This window comes from Babylonia areolata, chromosome 15, assembly GCF_041734735.1.
Source record: "Babylonia areolata isolate BAREFJ2019XMU chromosome 15, ASM4173473v1, whole genome shotgun sequence".
Classification (NCBI taxonomy): Eukaryota; Metazoa; Mollusca; class Gastropoda; order Neogastropoda; family Buccinidae; genus Babylonia; species Babylonia areolata.
Window position 1 is genome coordinate 6,042,129 of NC_134890.1, and position 21,235 is coordinate 6,063,363.

At 40.9% G+C, this 21,235-nt stretch overlaps 1 protein-coding gene across 2 annotated transcripts in view; it reads right to left on the bottom strand.

Moving 5' to 3' along the window:
• Positions 1–21,235, bottom strand: part of LOC143290397 (uncharacterized) — an 83,690-nt gene that overhangs the window by 56,339 nt on the left and 6,116 nt on the right. For both annotated transcript variants that reach the window (XM_076599796.1, XM_076599795.1), the window contains exons 2-4: positions 12,732–12,815; positions 7,548–7,691; positions 2,766–2,851 (exon numbers count right to left, since the gene is read on the bottom strand). In XM_076599796.1, the coding sequence (XP_076455911.1) occupies positions 2,766–2,851; positions 7,548–7,691; positions 12,732–12,747 (246 nt within the window). In that variant the 5' untranslated portion in view covers positions 12,748–12,815. The remainder of the gene's footprint in view (positions 1–2,765; positions 2,852–7,547; positions 7,692–12,731; positions 12,816–21,235) is intronic.

Here is a 21,235-nt window from a genome sequence, read left to right on the forward strand (position 1 = left end):
CAAATTGCAGATATGATCACACACACACACACACACACACACACACGCACAACAAAAATTGCCCTTCACACACATACACTCCCACACACTCGTGTGCACACACTAACACCCACCCACAGACATACACACTACACAATTTCAGTAGAACATAAAGTGGGGTGGGTAGGAAGAGGAAGAATGCAGACAAATAGCTATTATTCATGACACCCAAAGGCATGTTTGAACAGGTGAGTTTTCAATTTTGTTTTGAAAGAGGACAGCGTTTGGTAAGTGTGGGAGCTCCAGAGGAAGAGAATTCCAGACAGAAGGTACTTGATACTGAAAGACCCTTTGGCCAAATGTCTTTGAAGAGGATTTGGGGATTCAGAGGAGCTTTTCAGCAGAAGACCTGAGCAAAGAGAGAAGAGGTAGTCACTGTATGCACAATATTAGGCAAATGAACTATCCAGTTCACTTCTCAAGAGCTTATGGGTTACAGAACAATCATGTTTTGAACAATAGATTTGAAAAGACTTCAAATACAGAACACATGCAAACAATCACTTATCTTCCTTATTCCCCTCTTCGTCCAGACTGACATATGCACACATTAGAATATGCATACCAATCTACATGCACATACCAATGCAAATACACACTAAAAGATATTCAAATACAATGCATATTACAATATATTTGTATTTCTTTTTATCACAACAGATTTCTCCCCAGGGAGAGTGCGTCACTACACAACAGCGCCACCACTTTTTTTTTTCTTTTTTTTTCCCGTGTGCAGTTTTATTTGTTTTTCCTATCGATATACCCTTTTATATATGCCCTTTTCCTTTCTCATGATGATTTACATATAGTGTCTCAGTGTCAGAAAGAACTCTATTATTGTAGATTGGCCTATTCCCCATTGGGCTGTTACCGATTGGCCTATTCCCCAGTGGCCTGTTACCGATTGGCCTATTCCCCAGTGGCCCGTTACCGACTGGCCTATTCCCCAGTGGCCCGTTACCGACTGGCCTATTCCCCAGTGGCCCGTTACCGACTGGCCTATTCCCCATTGGGCTGTTACCGATTGGCCTATTCCCCACTGGGCTATTCCCCATTTGACTATTCCCCAATGGCCTGTTACCGATTTGCCTCTTCCCCATTGGCCTGTTACTGACTGGCCTATTCCCCACTGGCCTGTCACCGATTGGCCTATTCCCCCATTGGCCTGTTACCAATTGGCCTGTCACCGATTGGCCTATTCCTCATTGGTCTGTTACCGATTCACCTCTTCTCCACTGGCCTGTCACCCACTGGCCTCTTCCCGATTGGCCTATTTTCCATTGGTCTACTCTTTGATGATGGTACCGCCACTGGCCTTGTGGCCTTTTGAGAGATGGAACCCACCATTCCTGTTACGTCTGTTCAAATTCTCTCTCACTCTGTGTCTATGTCTCTTTCTTTCTTTCTCTGTCTGTCTGTCTGTCTGTCTCTCCCTCAAACACATGCACACACATGTGCACATGCACACACACACATGCAACCCATATAATCATTATTTAAAATGTTTTTTATATGGACAGATACAATCATTTAGTCCATAACGAACTGCCTAGCGGTCTGAAAATTTATAACAGATTGATCTACAAATTGGACTAAAATGTGAGAGTCCACCCACAAGGTTTTTAAGTTGAAATGGAAGGGGGAGAAAGAAGGTTTTACTTTAATCAGTCATCACATACAATCAAGAACTGAAACACAACGAAGGATTGAAAAAAAAAAGAAGTAAATCCAAGGACAAGAAAAAAAAAAACAACACAAAAAACCCACCACCGCAATGCAACGTGTGTATTGGCCATTATGATACAGATATGCATATTATGTAAGTTTACTCCTTTGTTTTCACGTGCTTTGGCAATTTAGTTTCTTGTACAAAGCACTCTAGCTACAGTCTTTGCAGTGTTCCATGATTGCTTTCCCCGCCTTGCTGTGTGTATGCTGTGTGTGTATGTGTGTGTGTGTGTGTGTGCGTGTGTGCATGTGCGTGTGTGTGCATGCGTGTTTCTATATGTATATGTGTGTGTGTGTGTGTGTGAGTTGGGAGTAGTGTGTGTACCATTTTGTAGACATTGTATGGAAGTGTGTAAGTATGGGTGTGGGAGTATTGTTTGGTGATTTTTAATTTTTTTAAAATTTTTTATTTGCTGGGCATTGCATACATTTGCATTTGCAGTATTCGTGATTAGTGTCATTTAAATACCAGTTTGAAGAATGAATGTGAATACTTTTTTTCCACAAAAACAAAACAACAACACAAAAAAAACCAACCTCTATTATTGTTTGTCAAAACAATTTCTCTGAGTAAAATTCAGGCTGCTCTCCCAGGGAGAGCGTGTCACTACAGTGCAGCACCACCCATACTTTTTCTTTGTCCTGCGTGTATTTGTTTTTCTATCAAAGCGGATGTTTTCTACAAAATTAGCCAGGGACAACCAGTGGGGACAAAATGGGGACAGAATCAGACTGACCAAGCCATAATTCACAGTAACAAAATGGGGACAGAATCAGACTGACCAAGCCATAATTCACAGTAACAAAATGGGGACAGAATCAGACTGACCAAGCCATAATTCACAGTAACAAAATGGGGACAGAATCAGACAGACCAAGCCATAATTCACAGTAACAAAAACTTTACTACAGGCATGCATACGTTTCACAGACATAGTTTTTGTCAGTGAGAAATTATTTTGAGAGATGTATTTATCATTCTGAAAACCAGTACTGACCACAAAATGCTCATTAGTTTTCTGATCAATAAGAAAACACAAAAAACCAAGCTGCAGTTGTGGCTGACCCAGATCTTCCACTCCATCTGAAACACACACACACACACACACACACGCACACACACACACACACAAGCACACACACGCACACACACATGCACAAACTCATGCAATAAACACAGGAACTCCTCCATGGATATCAATACAACAACACTGGACTTCATAAAGTCGCCGCACAAACACAAATACAACATAACAGTCACATATTTCAGAAAGAAAATTTTGAGTGGAAAAACATCCATACATCTAGTTACACCACCAGTTGTGTAAAGGCTGAATGTAGCTGAAATGAGGCATGCATTACAGATGACAATTCCACAAATACACATCCTTACAAGCAGAAATGAAAATAAAACAAACAAAAAACTAACCACAAATACATGCAGCTGTAAGTAAAGAATTCATTTCAAACAGTCACTAAGGATCAAGATAACAAATATATACATTCTTTGACCTCTTCAGTGTCAGGCAACATATTTGCGTATGCTTCTTATTTGTCAGGCGGTTTTGAGCTGCTAAGGGTAATAATGAACAAAAAATTCTAGCATGCAAACTACCGGAAAAAAGTATACATAACCCATACTCTTCTGAAAGGAAAATGAACAGAATATCAAATTCTGATAGACGTTAAATTAACGCAATGGCTGTATATATACATGCCCTTCTATTGCAGTTCCTGCCTGTGCCACGCCCACTCACTTCATGCTCACTTTCAGACAGTCTCAATGAGGTTAACAGTGACCCCATTGGCCCATTGTGCAGGTGAGCTCTGTTCATAAGTTCCCTTGCACACATGACTGTTTGATCAATGCCAGCATACTTTCTGAAAACACGCTGAACACCTGATTCACAACTTGCAGGAAACTGTTCACATCCTTTATCACTCTCTCTCTCTCTCCCTTCCTGCCCTGAATAAGTGGATTGTATTAGAGGTCAGCCCTAGGTCAGCAACAGAGCTATTCTCGACTTCCTCCTGTTTTCCCTCTGAAGGCTATATCTTGCTCTTCAATTACCTCCACCCTCCCTCCTCTTTGCAAATCATCATTCTAACTTTCAGTCATGTCAAGAGAACCACCCGACAAGATTTTGCCACACCTTGCACTCAATTCATCATCATCAATGGCTTGTAAAGCTTCTGCAACATATCGGATGGCAAAATCTCATGTTGTTGTTGTAACACACTGCTGTTTCAAGCCTCTATCGTAAGGTTGTGGTTTATCATCTGCCATTTTGAAAGCATTGTGAGGGGGGTATGACAACAGCATCCAGATATTATCACACAGAGTGTGATTGGCTGTTGTTTCTCTCAGATGATCAAAGTAGACATATCAAGCTTTCCGACTGGTGGCTATTGGGACACATCAACTGTAAAATAGAACTGTGAAAAATCCTGAAATGACACTGATGTATATTTAAGTCATGGGGCAAATAGTGAAGCATTTTTGCAGACATATGTATACATCATGGGTCACTGAAGAGGTTAAACAAATGCTTAAAAAAATCCATGCAATTATAATTCATCTTGCATCATGAACTAAACAAACATATGGGACCAGGATGCTAGTCTGGCACTGACCTGAATTTGACTGCACTGTTTATGACACACATTACCAGCTGTGGGTGCCACTGTGAGGAGATGTATGTGAGGCCAATTCTGGATTACGTTATGAAACCCATCACTCCAAAAAGGCATTAAACAGCATTTTAGATACTACATAATTTAGAACATTTTATTTTCTATATTTCGATATGAAGAATGATAATGAGGATGAGGATGCTGCTGCTATGGAGGTCCATTTAGGTTTGGGACCACTAAGGCTGTATTCCCATACTATGCCTGGTCGTGATATACATTTAAACAGATGTGGTGTTGCCTACAGTTTTTGGATCAGTCTGCCTGCTTTGAAGCCTCCTTGAAACTGGCTAAAACAAAGACAGAAAGAGAGGGTGGGCGGCTTGGGGGGGAGGGGGGGGGGTGCGGGGGGCAGGCGGTAGAGTGTGTGTGTGAGAGAGAGAGATAGAGAGAGAGAGATAGAGAGAGAGACAGAAAAACACTGTCCATGTGTGTGTGAAAACTCAATAAACACGAAATCACATATTGTGAGAGTCACAGCAGGAAGCTGGTGTAACAGATCAGACAACCTGGGTATATAATTAAAGTATTTGTTATGTCTGCATGCTGCCTAAGCTCACACTGACATGCAGACCCACAGCTAATCTATGTATCTGTAAATCCCTTTGACAGAAAAGACTACTCTGAATGGAGCTTCAACACAGCAACTCCCCCATGCCCTCCCCTGTTTCACAGAATATATATCTAACAAAAGTATTAATAAAAAAAAAATATATATATATATATAAAAGTAAACAGACATTTTCAGACTTTAACATGTGTTACTGTTACACATGCCAAAGAAAACCTACACAGGTTATTTTAAATGTGGCCTGTGTATCACAACCATCCCTTGGTCTGGATAGCAAAGGTAAAAAATAAAATAAAATTGAAAAAAAAAACAGTAAGTAAAAGAAATGGAAACTGATGAAGACATCAATCATACTACTGTCACGTGCACAGAAGAAAAAATTAATGTGTAAGGTGAGGTGATACTTTTTCCCAGCTTTTTTCCTGCGAAGTGCTTGCTGACAACACACAACAGACACACACAGTAAATGATAACAGTGTAAGACACATGCATTTATTTGGGGGACAAACAGCAGCAGCAACAATATCAATGAAAGGGCTATTGGAATACAACAACAATGAAGAATAACATTCATTGACAAAAAGAGGCATTGTATGACAACAACTGTAAAAGTCTAACAATAAACCATACATGCATGTATAATAACCTACACCATTAAACCATATTTTACATGTTATCATAATTTGCATACTTCTGGCAAGTTTCAGTAGAATAAATATTTACTTGTATCTGTGTGCAAGTGATTGAAACCTGACTGAATGACACAGAAATGACTGATGAATGCCCATAGGCAGCTGTCAGTCAGGTCTTCCCAGGTAGGCAGCCTGCTGTGCTAATGACTGTGGTTTTTAAAAATACTAAAAAGTTTCATCTGTGACCAAATACAGGCACTACATAAGTATCAATAATAAATACTATTTGGTTGAAAAAGTAATAGTGGAGCTGAGCGGAGACAATGACAATCATTGATACTGGGGTGGAAAGTACTGAAGTGTTGATCAGGAGGTTTGCCATCCCTCAATCATTTCCATCCACAGGTCATGTACTGTTTTCAAGAGGCTGTATGGCAGAAACTTGTGTGTGTGTGTGTGTGTGTGTGTGTGTGTGTGTGTTCTTTAGTTTAACAATCGGTGAACAGGGTAGGGCTGGTGTAGATGATATCTGGTGGGGCATGCATGTGGTCTTGGTGTCTCCCACAGCAGATCTTAGATGTGGCACCTGACCTTGCCTGCCAGTAGACTGGTCCCCCTCTGGTTCAGATGAATGCCATTCTGAAGGTGATAGGTTGTCAGGTTCTTGAAGACAATAAATAAGAACTCGGCTATATAATACAGTTCTGAAGTGATGACGGCATTAAAGAGCTGTCTTCTGATTTCTGTTCTTTCATCCTTCATGGGGGTAATCTTTTTCAGGACGAATCTGGTATGTGGGTTTTTCTACATATTTTCTTACTTTGTGGAGATAAACAATTTGCCTAATTCCCTAGGTTCATTTAATTTGAGGTCACTGATTCTGCAGTGAATGACTATAATGTCAGATTTTTTTCTGAAGCTGAAGAATACTCCTGCAGGGATTTCTGTATGTTGTTTAAGGTGTGGCTGCATTGTTTTTGAAGCTTGGAAACAGTTAAGACCTCCTGAGCCTTTTTTCATGTACACACTTCATGATGGAATTATGTAGGATCGGCACTGTCAGAAAGTCCTCACGATCACCTGTGTTCTTTCTGGAACAGTTTGCATAAAGTAGCTCGTCACTGACATCATTCACAGATTTTTCATCAGGGACTGTTTTGAAGTGACTTATCCGAAGCTTTTGTTGCTTTGGTAGTTCCTCTTTTCATTGGCAATGATGGGCTTCCATTTTGATGTTGTTTTTTTACATTTCTTTGTTTTTTTTCTGGACTTGGTCAGGTAAGTTTGCTGATTCAGCATACCTAAGTTCAGTTGTAGGGCTGGATTCAGTCTGTGTTTTTGTTTTGTTTTTTTACCACAGAAACACTTGTTTAATCCTTCATTGTACCATTTTAATTTGAACTTCAACTATCTTTCCAAAGAAGATACAGCTGCAGGGAGTAGTTACTGTCTGCTTAGCTCTGATAAAGCATCCACTATATTGAGGTCTACCATGATCAAAGATATCACCTTACTTTTTTTGTCATGGTGAGGGCAGTTGTACTTGGTAACCTCATATCGGACAGTTTAGTTTTCAATACGCTTCCACCTGCTTTGCATGCATATGTGTGAGCGTGCATGCGTGTGTACAAGAGATCAGACAGACAGACAGAGAGATTGATTTTGTTTAACAATGTGAGCATGTCTATGTGTGTACACATCTGTGTGTGTGCGCATGTGCATGTGCATGTGTGTGTGTGTGTGTGTGTGTGTACATGCATGTTTGTGCATATGCTTTATTGTTACAGAAAAAAAACAACATTATGAATGTTCATTTTCCTGTTAAAGTGCCGATTACAGGAAAACCTTTTCCTTGTAAAACCTCAACCCACTTAATGCTGACTCACTGGCGTCATCCTTGGCCACGACTAAACCCTGGTTGTGCCCCCCTGCTACATGCACGATGCTGGAGCTGTCCGACAACTGTCGCCGCTTACGCTCAATCTTGATGTGAGTTGTCTTCCCCTTCTTTGTGGGGGTCATGACAACATCTGGAAGAGTAAAATAATCAATGGTTATTGATAATGAAAAATGAATCGTGTAAATACACCTGCCAAAAAATGTGTATTCACTGATAAATATACTTTTTAACTAACAGAGAGAGAGAGAGGGTGGGAAAGATAATATTCATATACATATATATAGAGAGAGAGTGACAGAGGCAGACAGACAGGACAGAAGAGAGGGAGGAGGGAGAGGAAGACATACATACATACACTACAGAAAGACATACAAATAAAAAAAAATTTTTTTTAAACATAAAAAGAACATACAGACAGAGATAGACTGCTTCAAAACTATTTCAATAATACTCTTTCCTCAAAATGTGAAAGAATTCCACGCTATCAATTACATTCAAAGTGATAATGATCAAAGGTGTCAGAATGGTTAAGACGCTTATCTGCCAATAGATCACAGTGTCCGTGAAGTTCTAGGTTTGAATCCCTGTCTCACCCTTTCTCCCAAATTTGACTGGAAGATCAAACTTAGTGGATAGTCATTCAGATGAGACAATAAACTGAAGTCCCATGTTTCTTCCAAGTTTGACTAAAATTAAACTGAATGTCTAGTTATTCTGATGAGAAGATAAACCGAAGTTCCATGTGTTGCATGCACTAGACACACTGAAAAGAGACTGTTAAACAGACATTCACCAACAATAATTCCTGCACTCTGACAGTCAAGGGACCAATACAAGCGAACCAGAGGGTGACATTCATTACAGGTGACAACAGTTGTTGTTGCTGAACCCTGGCCCTAGACCTTGTTGTCTGGTCTCATCTCAGAGCTCTGGGTATCGCTCCTAAGCTTGTACAAAACTGAAAAGAGGTGGTATGAGAAAACAGCAGAAAATCAATGTTGTTGTGGGTATTTGTGGTGGATATTCAAAAGCGGACAGTCTGCTGTCTCCAGCATCTGACTTTCTGACAACTACTACCAGCCACCGAACTGTGCACTGAGCTGTCAGATCATTGGTCCCTTCATCAAATCCTGGCGACGTTTTTACTGCTGTTCATGGACATCATTGTTGTGAGCCCTGCAACCCTCCCGCTGTGTGTGATACTGTTTGTCTCTGTGCATATCTACTGCAGGTCTGTTGGACAATCCAGACAGAGGACAGAAATCATCAGCTTTATTGACTTAATGCTCCCCATAAAACCTGGCTCCACTCTGTGGGCGATGAGGCCAAGTGTATCAACCTCACCCCCTCAGTATACTCCTTGTTCTCCTTTCCTCGTGACTCTTGCTCTGGGGAGGGGAGGCATGGGGGTACCATGTTACCTGTCAGTCACTCTAATTATGAAGCTGCCCATCTTACTCTTTATAACAAATTTACAAATTCATTTTGTATCTATCGTCCCCCCCCCCACCTCCCCCATAAGAAAAATAAGCTTACAAATTTCTTTGACCAGTCCTTTGACTTCCTTGAATACTGAAACATGCTGTCTGGAAAAGTTCTTATCAGTGGTGACTTCAGTATCTACTCTGATATCATTAATGACCAAACCACCACAAAGCTCTGTGATTTACTGGATGTGTTTGGTTTATGCCAGTCTGTAGCAGAACCAACTCACAAACATGAACATATCCTTGACTTGACACTGTATCAACTGACTGATGATATCACCTACAATCTGACCACACTGCAGTTCCTTTTCACTTACACATTCCAAAGCCAGTTCTTAAACCTGAAACATTTCAATACCAGCCCATCAATAAAATTGACAAAACAGCATTCAAACAGTCTCACAGAAAATCTTTCATCCATGACTTCAGTTCAAAACTATAACACCACACTAACATCTATTCTGGAAAAAAAACATGCACCCTTTGCCAGTGAACCGTCTGACACAGGAAAGCAACCCCCTGGTTCAGTGATGTTGCAGTACAATTCCGTCAGCTGAAACTTCAGCGTTGTCAAGCAGAGGGAGGATGGCTGAAATCCAAATTAACAGTCCACAAAGAAATATTTGAAACCGTCAAACAAAAAACAACTGACCTTGTTGACAACACTAAAACAGCTTTCTACTCCGCTTAGATACTGGCCAGCTCAACTTGTAAACAACTGCTCCAAAATTTCAACATTATAACTTTGCAGAAATGAACCTTCTCCCATACCATCAAACTAGTTATCAACCAGACTCACTGCCATCTGTGTTTTCTAAATTTTTTTTCAGAGAAGATTTGTGTTATAAGATATCACTTCCTACCTCCTGACCAAAACATCCCTACAGTCACCAGTATGCTACCGTACTCTGGAACTCTCCTTGATTCATTTACACCCATTTCTGAGCATTTTGTTTTGGAAAGTCTCAATAAAACTGGTCCTAAATCATGCGAACTTGATTCTATTCCCATTAAGCTGTTGATTCGATACCAACAAAGCTGTTGTACGAAAATATGGTTATTCTTCTCCTGGTTATTACAAACATCATGAACATTTCTCTGACTTCAGGCACTCTTCCCTGTGAACGACCACCATTGTAAAGCTCCTTTTAACGAAACCATTTGACAAAAGCCAACTAGAGATCTATAGAACTGTTTCAAATTTACCTTTTCTATCCAAAATCATGGAAAAAGTAGTTCTTATTTCACATGTAGAAAGCATAACCTCTGAACTCTTTCCAGGCAAACTATGGAACAGGAAACAGCACTGAAACCACTCTCTTGCAAGTGGTGAGTGATCTGCTTGCAACTATGGATGAGGTCAAAATTTCTGGTCTGCTCTTGTTAGATCTTTCCATGGCATCTGACATTATTGATAACTAAATTCCTGGTTAGAAACTACTTTTGGCATTTGTTCCACTGCACTCAAATGGTTCAAATGATATTTGGCAAACAGACAGTTTGTGTCTGTCAACCATTTCACATCCTCTCCAGCTCCTCTTCTTTCTGGTGTCCAACAAGGCTCAGTTCTCGGTCCCATTTTATTTATTATGTATACCACCTCTCTGTCTGATATCATCCAGAACCACACTGTTGCTCATCAGTTGTTTGCAGATGACATTCAGGTACAAAAATCAGACCCACAAGAGAATGCACAAGAACTTCATGTTCTGGAAAAATGCACAATGATATAAAATGCTGGATGAACAATAACAAAATAAAACTTAATGATGATGAAACAGAGTCAATTCTCTTTTAGATTCCCAACCTGTCTCCTTCTTGTACTCTTCTATCCTCAATTAAGGTTGGCTACCATGATATCCCATTCACAAAGACTACAAGAAACATAGGAGTCATCATTGATTTTAAACTCAGTATGAAAGATCATGTCAGAAAATTATGTCCAACTGCCTTTTATGAGCTCAAATGAATAAGTTTGACCCAAAGATACCTCACAGATGATGCAACAAAAACACTAGTCATCTCATGTGTTCTTTCCCGATATGATTACTTTAATTCTTTATTAAAAGGTTTGCCTTATTCTGCCATGGAACCTCTATAGAAAGTCCAAAACTTGGCTGTTTGTCTGATCTTAAAGCCTCTCTTAGACAACCATACACTTCTCTTCTATATAAATTACATTGGCTTCCAATATCTGAAAGAATCAAGTTTAAAATAGCTTCTATAAGTTTAAGTTCACTGCATGGTTCTGCACCATCCCACCTTTCAAACCATGTAAAAATTTATAGACCACCCCGTCCTGGATTACATTTACACACTATGGTCTTTGGTTTTGAAACATCAGACAATATCCCATTATAAAATCTTTCAAGTCTATCTTAAAACATACTTGTTCAAACAAATATCTTACTACAGATCATTCTCTCCCCAAACTGTCTTTATATGAGTGTGTCAATGTGTTTGTGCGAGGGTTAGGGTGCTGGGGTGAGGTGGGAGGTGTGTTTGAGTCGAAAGCATTGTTACCCTTTCTTTTTCTTTTTTTTTCAAATAGTAATTTTAGTGAGTTTGTATCTTGACATTTTTCATGGGGGTGAGGTGAGAGAGCTGTATGAGTCGTAATTTTAGTGAATTTGTATCTTATTTTGTTATGGGAGTGAGGTCAGACAGCTGTGTGAGTCATGAATGATTACACTGTTTTTAAATAGTTAGCGAGTTTATATCTAATCTTTTTATTTTATTTTTATTTTTTATTCCCGTGTCTTATTTAGAATAGGTGTATTGTTAAAGGCGCTTAGAGCTAAAGGGTAAGTACCATACAAATGTACACCATCATTATCATCATCAAGACTCTTAAGCCTTGAACACTGTCAAAACATCACATATATCAAACTAATCAAACCAACTATTGACAGCTCTCTGAGAGTTGCTGACACTGAAACTGACAGAACAATTCTGGGTGTGGCTGTAAATGGTTTGTGGAATGAGCAGTGTTAAAGCACTGTCCCCCTACTGAAAACTTAAAATAATGTCAGCTCAACAACACTTCGGACCACCAACGCTTTTCCTTTTCCTACTACATAAATATTGACAGTTGGTCATAGTGTGTGTGTGTGTGTGTGTGTGTGTGTGTGTGTTTGTAGCAGGCACACCTCACCAACTCCTACTGTCTTTCTTGTCATGAACAATGACTGTCAGGACCTTTCAGTGCATGGGAAAATACAGATTTGCACAACTTTTCTTTCTGTCGTGGGCAAATGCTCTGTGTGTGTGTGTGTGTGTGTGTGTGTGTGTATGTGTACATACACACACACACACCACTGGTAAAATTGAGTCCAACAAACAAGTTAAAAGTTGTCCCAATTTTTTTGCTTTATAACCTTGATCACAGCAGCATGTGAACAGAAATGCTGTATATACAGAGAGAGTGAGAGACCGCAAGCAAAGAAGTGAGAGCGAGAGAGAGAGAGAGAACTGATGATTTACAATACAAAATAAAGAGAAAAAGAAACAAGCAGGAACTCTCCTTACAGACTGCAACAGGGCAAAACAAGAGAGAAGCAGATCACTGTATACAATTACAAACCATTCAGAAACTGAAACACTCCCAGCATGGATGACCAGATAACACATTTACCCCATGAAGACAACTTTTCAGACACAGATGGAGACGGATGTGCACTTACCTTCACCACTTGCCATGGTGGATGTACAGTGGGGTCTTTCCTAATTTTTCCAACGTGGGTTCCTGGTTTTCTTCAGCCTGGACTCTGAACATAAAAAAAATACTTCTTCAAGAGTGATAAAAGTGGATTGTTCTTTTCATTTGACAATCATTCACTCTTGAGGAAGAGCATCAAAGTAAAACACATTGTACGTGTTTTTGTTAAAGGCTGCAGTTTTGAGTAAACATCCCCCTATGCTTATCTGAGTTTGTCTGGAAAAAAAGTATTACTTCTCAGTCATATTTGGTGAACATATTTTGCTTACAATGTATCCATGTGATAAACTGGGAGTGGTGGCTGTGGTCTGGATTTTCGCCCAAGTTTCCTGACTTTAATCCCCAGTTTCAGTGCACCTGGTGATAAATGGTTGAGATTATAGCGATATTCCAGGTCAAAATATGTGCAGACCTACAAGTGCCTGAACCCCCTTTGTGTGTTGTATATGCATGGAGAAGACATCCTGAAATCCATGTCAGCATTGAATGGGTTATGGAACCAAGATGACAGCAATTCACTACTTGGTGGTTTGCCTTCTGATTTGTTGTCAAACCTTCAGCTTTGTGTGCGCAAGGGTGTGTGCGTGTGATGGTGTGAAGGGTTTTTTTTGTCGTGTGTGTGTGTGCGTGTGTGTGTGTGTGTGTGTGTGCGTGCACGCATGTATGGGATTGTTCATATCTGCAATTAGTATTATTGTCTTGGTGTATATAGGTATAATACATATATGCATGTGTTGTTTTTTTAATGTGCAGAGGTATGTTATTATGCACTATTGTATACGTATTGTTTCATGTGAGGTGCTTAAACTAAGTTAAAGCCCATTGTATGGGGAGTTTGTGCCGTGTAAGTACGATATATTATCATTATTACTCTACTGTAAACAACTGAGTGGTAAGGGGGTTTAATTTGTGAAAACAATAAAAAGAATATGAATAAACAATCAGGCATGGAGATGAAATGATTAACAAATAGTAAAGAGTGGAAACTCTCTCCATTCACAAGGTACACAACTTCAAGTCCATGCTGCTTACGCTACCGATTCAGCTAGCACACAGATAAATAAAAGGTACATTGGAACAAACCCAGACACTTCCTCAAAAAAAGAAGCACCGGGCACACAGCAGCAAAGACAGAAGAAATGTGCAAACACAAATAAGCTTTTATTCAAGACTGGCATAGCCTCTTTCATCCAGAACAAGCCACACAGAACACATGGACAATACAAAAAAGGAAGTGCCGTGCCTGTCTGGAAGTGTCTGGTTTTGTTCCAATGTAACCCGTTCTAACTTGTTTCCGGCCTGCACTGATGGAAGATCAAGCAGGTATCGCATGGTCTCTGTTGGGGGGTGTCTTTCATTGTTCCAAGGACCAGCCTCATAGCTTCATTTTGAACTATTTCTAATTGAATGAGGCTGCTTTGACACAGTGTTGTTAGCCCTGGTCTGTAGTCAATCACCCTGCGACAAGTGATGATATAGCCAGAAGAGGTGGCAGTGTTTGATGCCTTTGGCTGCCTCTGAAAGGCCTTTTTAAAATTTTTTAACAGTGCTTTCAGTGCGTTTTCTGGAGGTCAGCATCCTATGTTCCTAGGTAGCATACACAGCCATTTTTCTCGGTCTGAATTCCATCTAACAGCTGGTGGTGATTTGCTCCCAGTTTTGTTGTTGAGAGTGCACAGCAACATTTGGGTTTTCGCTAGATTAATTAAAGATCCTGTGTCCTTGCACCATTGAGCAATATTGTTCAGCTGTAGTTCTTTGAAAGTGGAAGTGAAATTGAAAGTGGAATGGGGAGCCCAGAGTGGCATAAGGCAATACGCAAGATTCAGATTCAAAAGCTTACATGGTCATACTGCCCCTTTGGTAGTGCAACGACAAGCAGTCAACATCTGGGAAAATCTAAAGAAAAGTATAAGAGTACCTCAAAATCCAGGTGCAAGGCCATCACATCACATCACTGATCGCCTCACAAAAAGATACAGAGAGGGAGTGGCCAAAAGTCTAGCATGAAAGGTAGAGCATAATCCTTCGCAAATCAAATGAATATTGGCATCATTTCCAAATCAACATTGCGCAAATTTCTTCAAAAAGGAACAGTCTCTATGGGCTTTCCAAAATATATAAGACTGAACAACAGGCTAGTTGCCGTCAGAGATCTTTTCCCAACCCCTCTTATGGCAAATTGGTGGCAGTATGCATGTGTATGTGTGTGTATGCATGTGTCAGGAGAGCTCTGAGCATGTTTAAGTGCATGTGTGTGTGTATATATGTGTGTGTCATGGGTGCTTCGATATGTATGAATGTGCGCAGGTGTGTTGGGGGTGGGGCGAGTGCGTATGTCGGTGTGGTGGGTATTCTGGGATCTACGGAATATAGGAATGTGTGTGTGTGTGTGTGTGTATGTGTGAGGGGCTATGGGTGTGTGTGTGTGCCACAGAAGCTGCAGTATGTAGGAATATGTGTGAGAGGGTGGGTGGTTGGGGGTAATGTGGGAGATGGAGAAAGTGTGCATGTGTGTGTGTGTGTGTGTGTGTGTGTGTGTGTGTGTGTTTACTTTCATATTTGTGAGACTGCATATTTGTTGCATACCTGTTGTGCATGTGCATGTGTGAATTGTAGGTGCTATGGGAGCTATGGAATATAGGAATGTGTGTGTGTCTGTGTGTGTGTCTCTGTGTGTGTGTGTGTGTGTGTGTGTGCGCGCGCGCGCGTGTGTGCATGTGTGCCTTCATATCTTTGAGACTGCAGATTTGTTGCATAACTGTTGTACATGTGCATTTGCATGTGTGCGTGCGTGTGTGTGTGTGTGTGTGTGTGTGTGCGCGCGCGGGCGCGCGTGTGTGTGTGTCTGTATGTCTGTATTTTGGGTATTGTGGTGGGGGGTGGGGGAAAGGGGGAGGGTTGGGGCAAGGTAATAAGGTTAACCAGTTGAGTGCCAGACAATTTTTTTTAAGTGCTCTCCCCTTGCCAGGAAATTTTGAGGATTCGGGGGTAACAAACCACAAAAAATTCTAGCACAAAAACTATAGGCGATACAGGAAGAAAGTAAACGTTTTTGTGAAGGAAAATGAGTGTAGATTCTGCTTCTGGGCTTTTTTTTTCCAATTAGGCTGATTGTAGATAACTGTTCAGGCATGTAAAGTCAAGATGATATTTGTGCAACAAAAAAGTCTATTTCCACCTCTACATAATGACATCCATAAAGAAAAGAAACAAAATACTGCTAGAAATAGTGTGCCTATTGTCAGATTATACCTGTAGAAGAAATTAAAACAGGCTATAAGTTTACAAAACAAATCACAGCTCGTGCAGACATGTAAGTAAATCACTGTCCCAACAATGACACAGGTGGGTACAGTCAATGTACACGGTCAATCACAGTCTCAGAAACTCAGCTGGCAAGTTTTTTGACAGCAAAGAGCATTTGCAAGTTTGAGGGTGACGTTCTTTGATGACATTCACTACTTTCAAGTTGCACGTGGGCCAATTCAAGTGTCTGCTGTGCATCTGCCTTGCCACCTCTTCAAACAAGTCATCCATCTGATTCAGCTAAAAAAAATTTAAAAAAAAAAAAAAAAAAAAAGCGTTAAAAACAAAAAGTAGGTTTCACGTGCAGTGCAGGTTCAACCCAGCATTTCGTAAAAATTGTGGAGCATTGGTGGTTGTCGATTTCCAACAGTCTGCACTGAAATGTGAGTACACTCTTCCCAAAAGCCATGCACCCTTTATTACCTTTGGCTGGCATTCGACCTATCGTCTTACATCACTCCTCTTCCTCTCCTCCCCTTATTCCAACGCTTGCTGCACGTATTCTGTCAGTCATAGCCACTTGTTCAAAAATGCAGTCTGATCAGATGGATGGACTGAATTACCATCAGATGGGCTGTCAGTTTCGACACTGTCATTGTCAATCACCTTCGTTTTCAAACCAATCATCAGACAAAAGAGATCCTTCTCCATCGCGAAAGCTGTTCATAATCACAGAGATTTCAGAACTGTACAAATCTACTATCTGTGATTATTTGCTTTACTGGACACAGTTTTCAATGCCTTTTTTTGCACATGATGCAACCCCCTTTTCCATGCTCATATCATGTGGTCAGGTAGCAAATTATTATGGAGCAGAAAGGGGTCTTCTACCTGACGTATGTTCATTTAATTAGGGTTTTGTTGTGTTTGTTTGTTTGTTTGTTTTTTTATAATAATATATATATATATATAATCCAGACACATCAAACTAACTGTTCAGAGTCTGTTTATGCTGTTTATGTGAACTGAACCAAACTCCAATGAAGGAAAAATCAGAACATATGCAGGACGTCAGTGGACATCTTGTAGGCACTATCACAACACTTTTTGTGGGACATAAGTTGATGTCTTGTACTATGGGCACTCTACTGTTTAATGGGGAATGTGTGCTTGTGTGTGTGTGTTTGTGTTTATGTGTCAGGGCATATGTACTTCTATAGTCATTGCTTTCTGACAAGCCTTCAACTTCACGTCTTACACCACTCCTCTTCCTCTCCTCCATCTTTCTGCACAATGGCATGCACTTTGTCGCTCTCAATGCCAGTCATTGTCACCAGCTCAAAAATGTTTCTTGCTTCAACAGACAAGAGAGATCCGTCTCTGTCATTATACCTATCTATAATCATTTTGTGTGTAAAGTTGTGTAAATCAGCAGACTGGATCCACTGTCTGCTGGACAAGTTTCTGAAGCCTTTTTTGCAAATGTGGCAAGCCACCTTTTCACAGGTCTTCCACGTGCTCCAGTTAACAAATCATTAAGAAGACAGGGGCCTTCTGATACACGCTCATTTAGATAATATTTCATGCCATAGACATATCAAGCTAACTGTTCAGTCTTTGTGTTCAATGAACCAAACTTTGATGAAGGAAAATTCAGAACAGATGCAGCCTTTGTGTTACTGCAAAACACTTTGTCAAGGATGTCAGTTGACAAATGCAGCAAACAGGTTAATCTTAAAACATGTTTATATGGCTTTACTTGAGAAAACTAAATACTGAAAATAACTCAGATTATTAAAGAATGGAAACTGATGAAAAACAACTATGGCACATGTCTTGTAAATGCTGATGAACACAAACATGCCTCTCTCTCACTCTGACTCCTTCCTTCTCTGTCTACAATGAATTGAAAACATCAATGCATTTCATGAATGTGTTCATCTATACTCCCTTCTAAGCCTTTGTGAATAAACATCTGAATCAGAATCCCACCCCACTCTCATACACACTTGCCTTTTTCATCTCCAGATCTCAAGCTGCAAACTACACTGGCAGATTTGCCAAAAATTCTTACTCCCCTGGCCCCTAGCCCACTGGCTTCTGACATTACACTTTGTTCAGTTTGCTCTGAGCCAAGCAGTACAAGTGAAGTTACCAGCAGCCTGCACCCCAATCATTCCCAATTATCAAATTCCACTGCCTTTCAGAGGAAATAGCTTTCACAGTTTACAGATTGCCGGATGTCAAGTTCTGCCAGCTACCAATGATGAATTTGCCTCTTTTCTCATGGCTTTATATGAGTGCTGCTGGTATTCACTGGATTGTTGCTGTTCACCATATTGACTGAAATCTTATTCAGTGCATGAACAATTTATTTATTAATGGGAGAGTTGAGGAGGAGGAGGAGGAGGAGGAGTGGGAGGAACAGAGTGAGACAGAGGCAGAGACACAGAGACAGACAAAGGAGACTGAAAGACAGTTAAGTGATCAGTAGCAGAATCAGCAGCTCAAGGAGGCGTCACTGCATTCAGACAAATCCATATAAGCTACACCACATCTGCCAAGCAGATGCCTGACCAGCAGCGTAACCCAGCACACTTAGTCAGGCCTTGAGAAAAAAAAATTAAAATAAACAAAGAAGTATGAATATTTAATTTCAAATATGAAAAAAAAGTGATCAGAGAATGAGTGAGAGAGATGTAGACCTCAGCTTTTAAAACAAAACATACAATAATCATGTAAAGAATGAGGGCCTGATCCTGAACTGACTTCTGACCGCATGTGAAGCCCAGGAAGTCTGTGATGGAGCTGGGAGGAGCATCCGAAATAGACTCGTCTCAAATTTGCCATGTCAGTAGGTCACCGATCAGCATGGTGGCCAGGAAACAGGTGTTGAGAACCAAATGGAAGATGATTACCACAGAACATGTCCTGCTTATAGGCCAGGATGCTGAATGGATATGATCTCTCCAATGTCAAAGGAAACTGGGTGTAGTGGGGCAACCATGTGCCAGAAGGAAAAGGTGCATGCTTCTGTGGAGACTGGAGGGTCATCATTGGGACGGGCCCTTGCCTTAAGACCAGTGCTTGTAGGTGGGGGATCTGTCTGAGCACTATTGTATCTGTGAGAGGCAACTGGGGTGGATGGCCACCATGCTGGGTTGTAGTCTGGTGGAGCTAAAGCTGACCATGGGAGTGTTTGGCCGCCGTCAGTGTGGAGTGGAAACCCTGGAGTGATGGCAAGTTCTATTTGGGGAACAGTGCAGAACCAAGAAACTGAGTAGGCTGGGGGCTGTTCTGACACATGGCTGATGATCACTGTAATTGCTGCATCTGTTGGAGAGGTCTCTGAGAGGTTATGTTCATCTGTGGCCACAGCAGCTGTTGATGTCAAGGCTGAAAGGGCCAGATACAGCAGACCAGCCGAGGAATGCATTTTCCTCCATTGTCATTGTGGGAAGGTGAGGTTGCATTCATGTTTAAGTAGGGTGCAGAGCCGAACCAATGGACTTGAATGTCGCGGCTATCACATCAGCAAGAGAGGGTATAAAAGTGTCCCTCTGTGGCAAATGGGCAGGCACAGAGTTTGTTGTGGTGTGTGAGATGAAACATCTTGTACAGCTTTCATCTCCATCATGGAGGAGGGTTTTCCTTCCAATGTTGTGAGGGGAAGGTACACATCGTATTAACCCCTAGGCTGCCTAGTATGATGAGATAACTCGCCAGCGCAAGCATGTATGCTTCACTGCGAGTGATACCGACTTTACAGCTGTAGCAGATGACAGAAAGTGACAACATTTTTAGCAGGACACAGTGTGAGTGATTTTCTTGGCACTCAGCCAACGCAATCTGATGAGAACTGGATGAAGTGACTGTGTGTGAGAGGGGTGAAGAGGAGGGGGGTAAAGACCAAGGGGGCGTGGCCCCACATCCATATTATCACTTGGAGAGGTCACAATGCTTTGTGCATCTGTCTCTTTTTTTTTTTATATTGTGGTTGTTGTAGTATAATTTGTGTGTGCAGGCATTATCCATTTGTCCAGAAAATATGATATTTTAGTGCAAACCACCTGACTAATGTTTGTAATGAATGAGTTGAAAATGTGACAAAAAACAAAACACAGATTTCAAAACAACAGCATGTCACTGAAAATATATAAAATGGGAAAACATCATGTGTTTTGTATTCTTTATTGATTTACCTTTCAGAAAATATATACTTTTATGGGCCTTTCTCCAATAACAAAGAGCACAGAATTTTTTGAAAATATATACCCGTTTTTTGGGAAAAAACCCTGGCAAATAGATTTCACTTAAATCTTATTTTCCTGGCAGCGAAAGGGTTAAGATGTCCCCTTGGGGCCTGCTGCTACTGCTGGGGAGTGGAGGGGTTGGTGTGGGGCGGGGTAAGAAGTGTGCTCCATGCCATGCATGGGGCACATTCCCCCCTTGCCAATTGGGAAATGAAAAAAAGTTCTGGATGTTAAGACTGACTTCCATTGTTTTGGGGGTCATGTAGGATGTAGGCCCCATATGGTGCTGTTGTCGCAACCAAAAAGGTACAAGCGATGCCTTGCAAGTGTGGCAGTTAATTTCCTGGGTTTATGTCCTTGGCGGCACACATAACCATGCCTGCTTCCTTCCTCCATATACAGTGTGAGGCAATCCTTAGCTGTGTACATGAGGAGAGACCCTGCCACTGCCGCTGCAGAGGAGGCTGTGGTAGGGAGCTTCCTTTCTGCCTTGCACAGAATGTGTCTGTGCATGAGGTGGACCTCCAAAACGAGAAGTGCATTTATGACTATGGGTATGTGTACATATAGAGGCATTCAGTCATGAAACCAGAGTGAAGGTGTCAGAAAATGTGGTTGTGTCTATGAAACAACACACAAAGATATATACACATAATATGTGCACCTACTGTATGTGGGTAAACATTCATGTTTAACTATGGAAAACTGAGTGTGTGTATGAGGCAGATTTCCAAAACACATACAGCATTCAGTACAGAAAACAAGGTGAAGGTGTCAGAAAGTGTGGTTGTGTCGATGAATACACACACAGATATACACATATGTGCACCTGATGTAAGTGAGTAGATACACACATATAGATGTACTGGATATGTAGATGCACATAGTGGTCAGAGTGAAGTCAAGAGGGATGTAGAAAGAGGGTGAGGCAGTACTCCAAAAAGGGAATAAGCAATGTGTGAAAGGG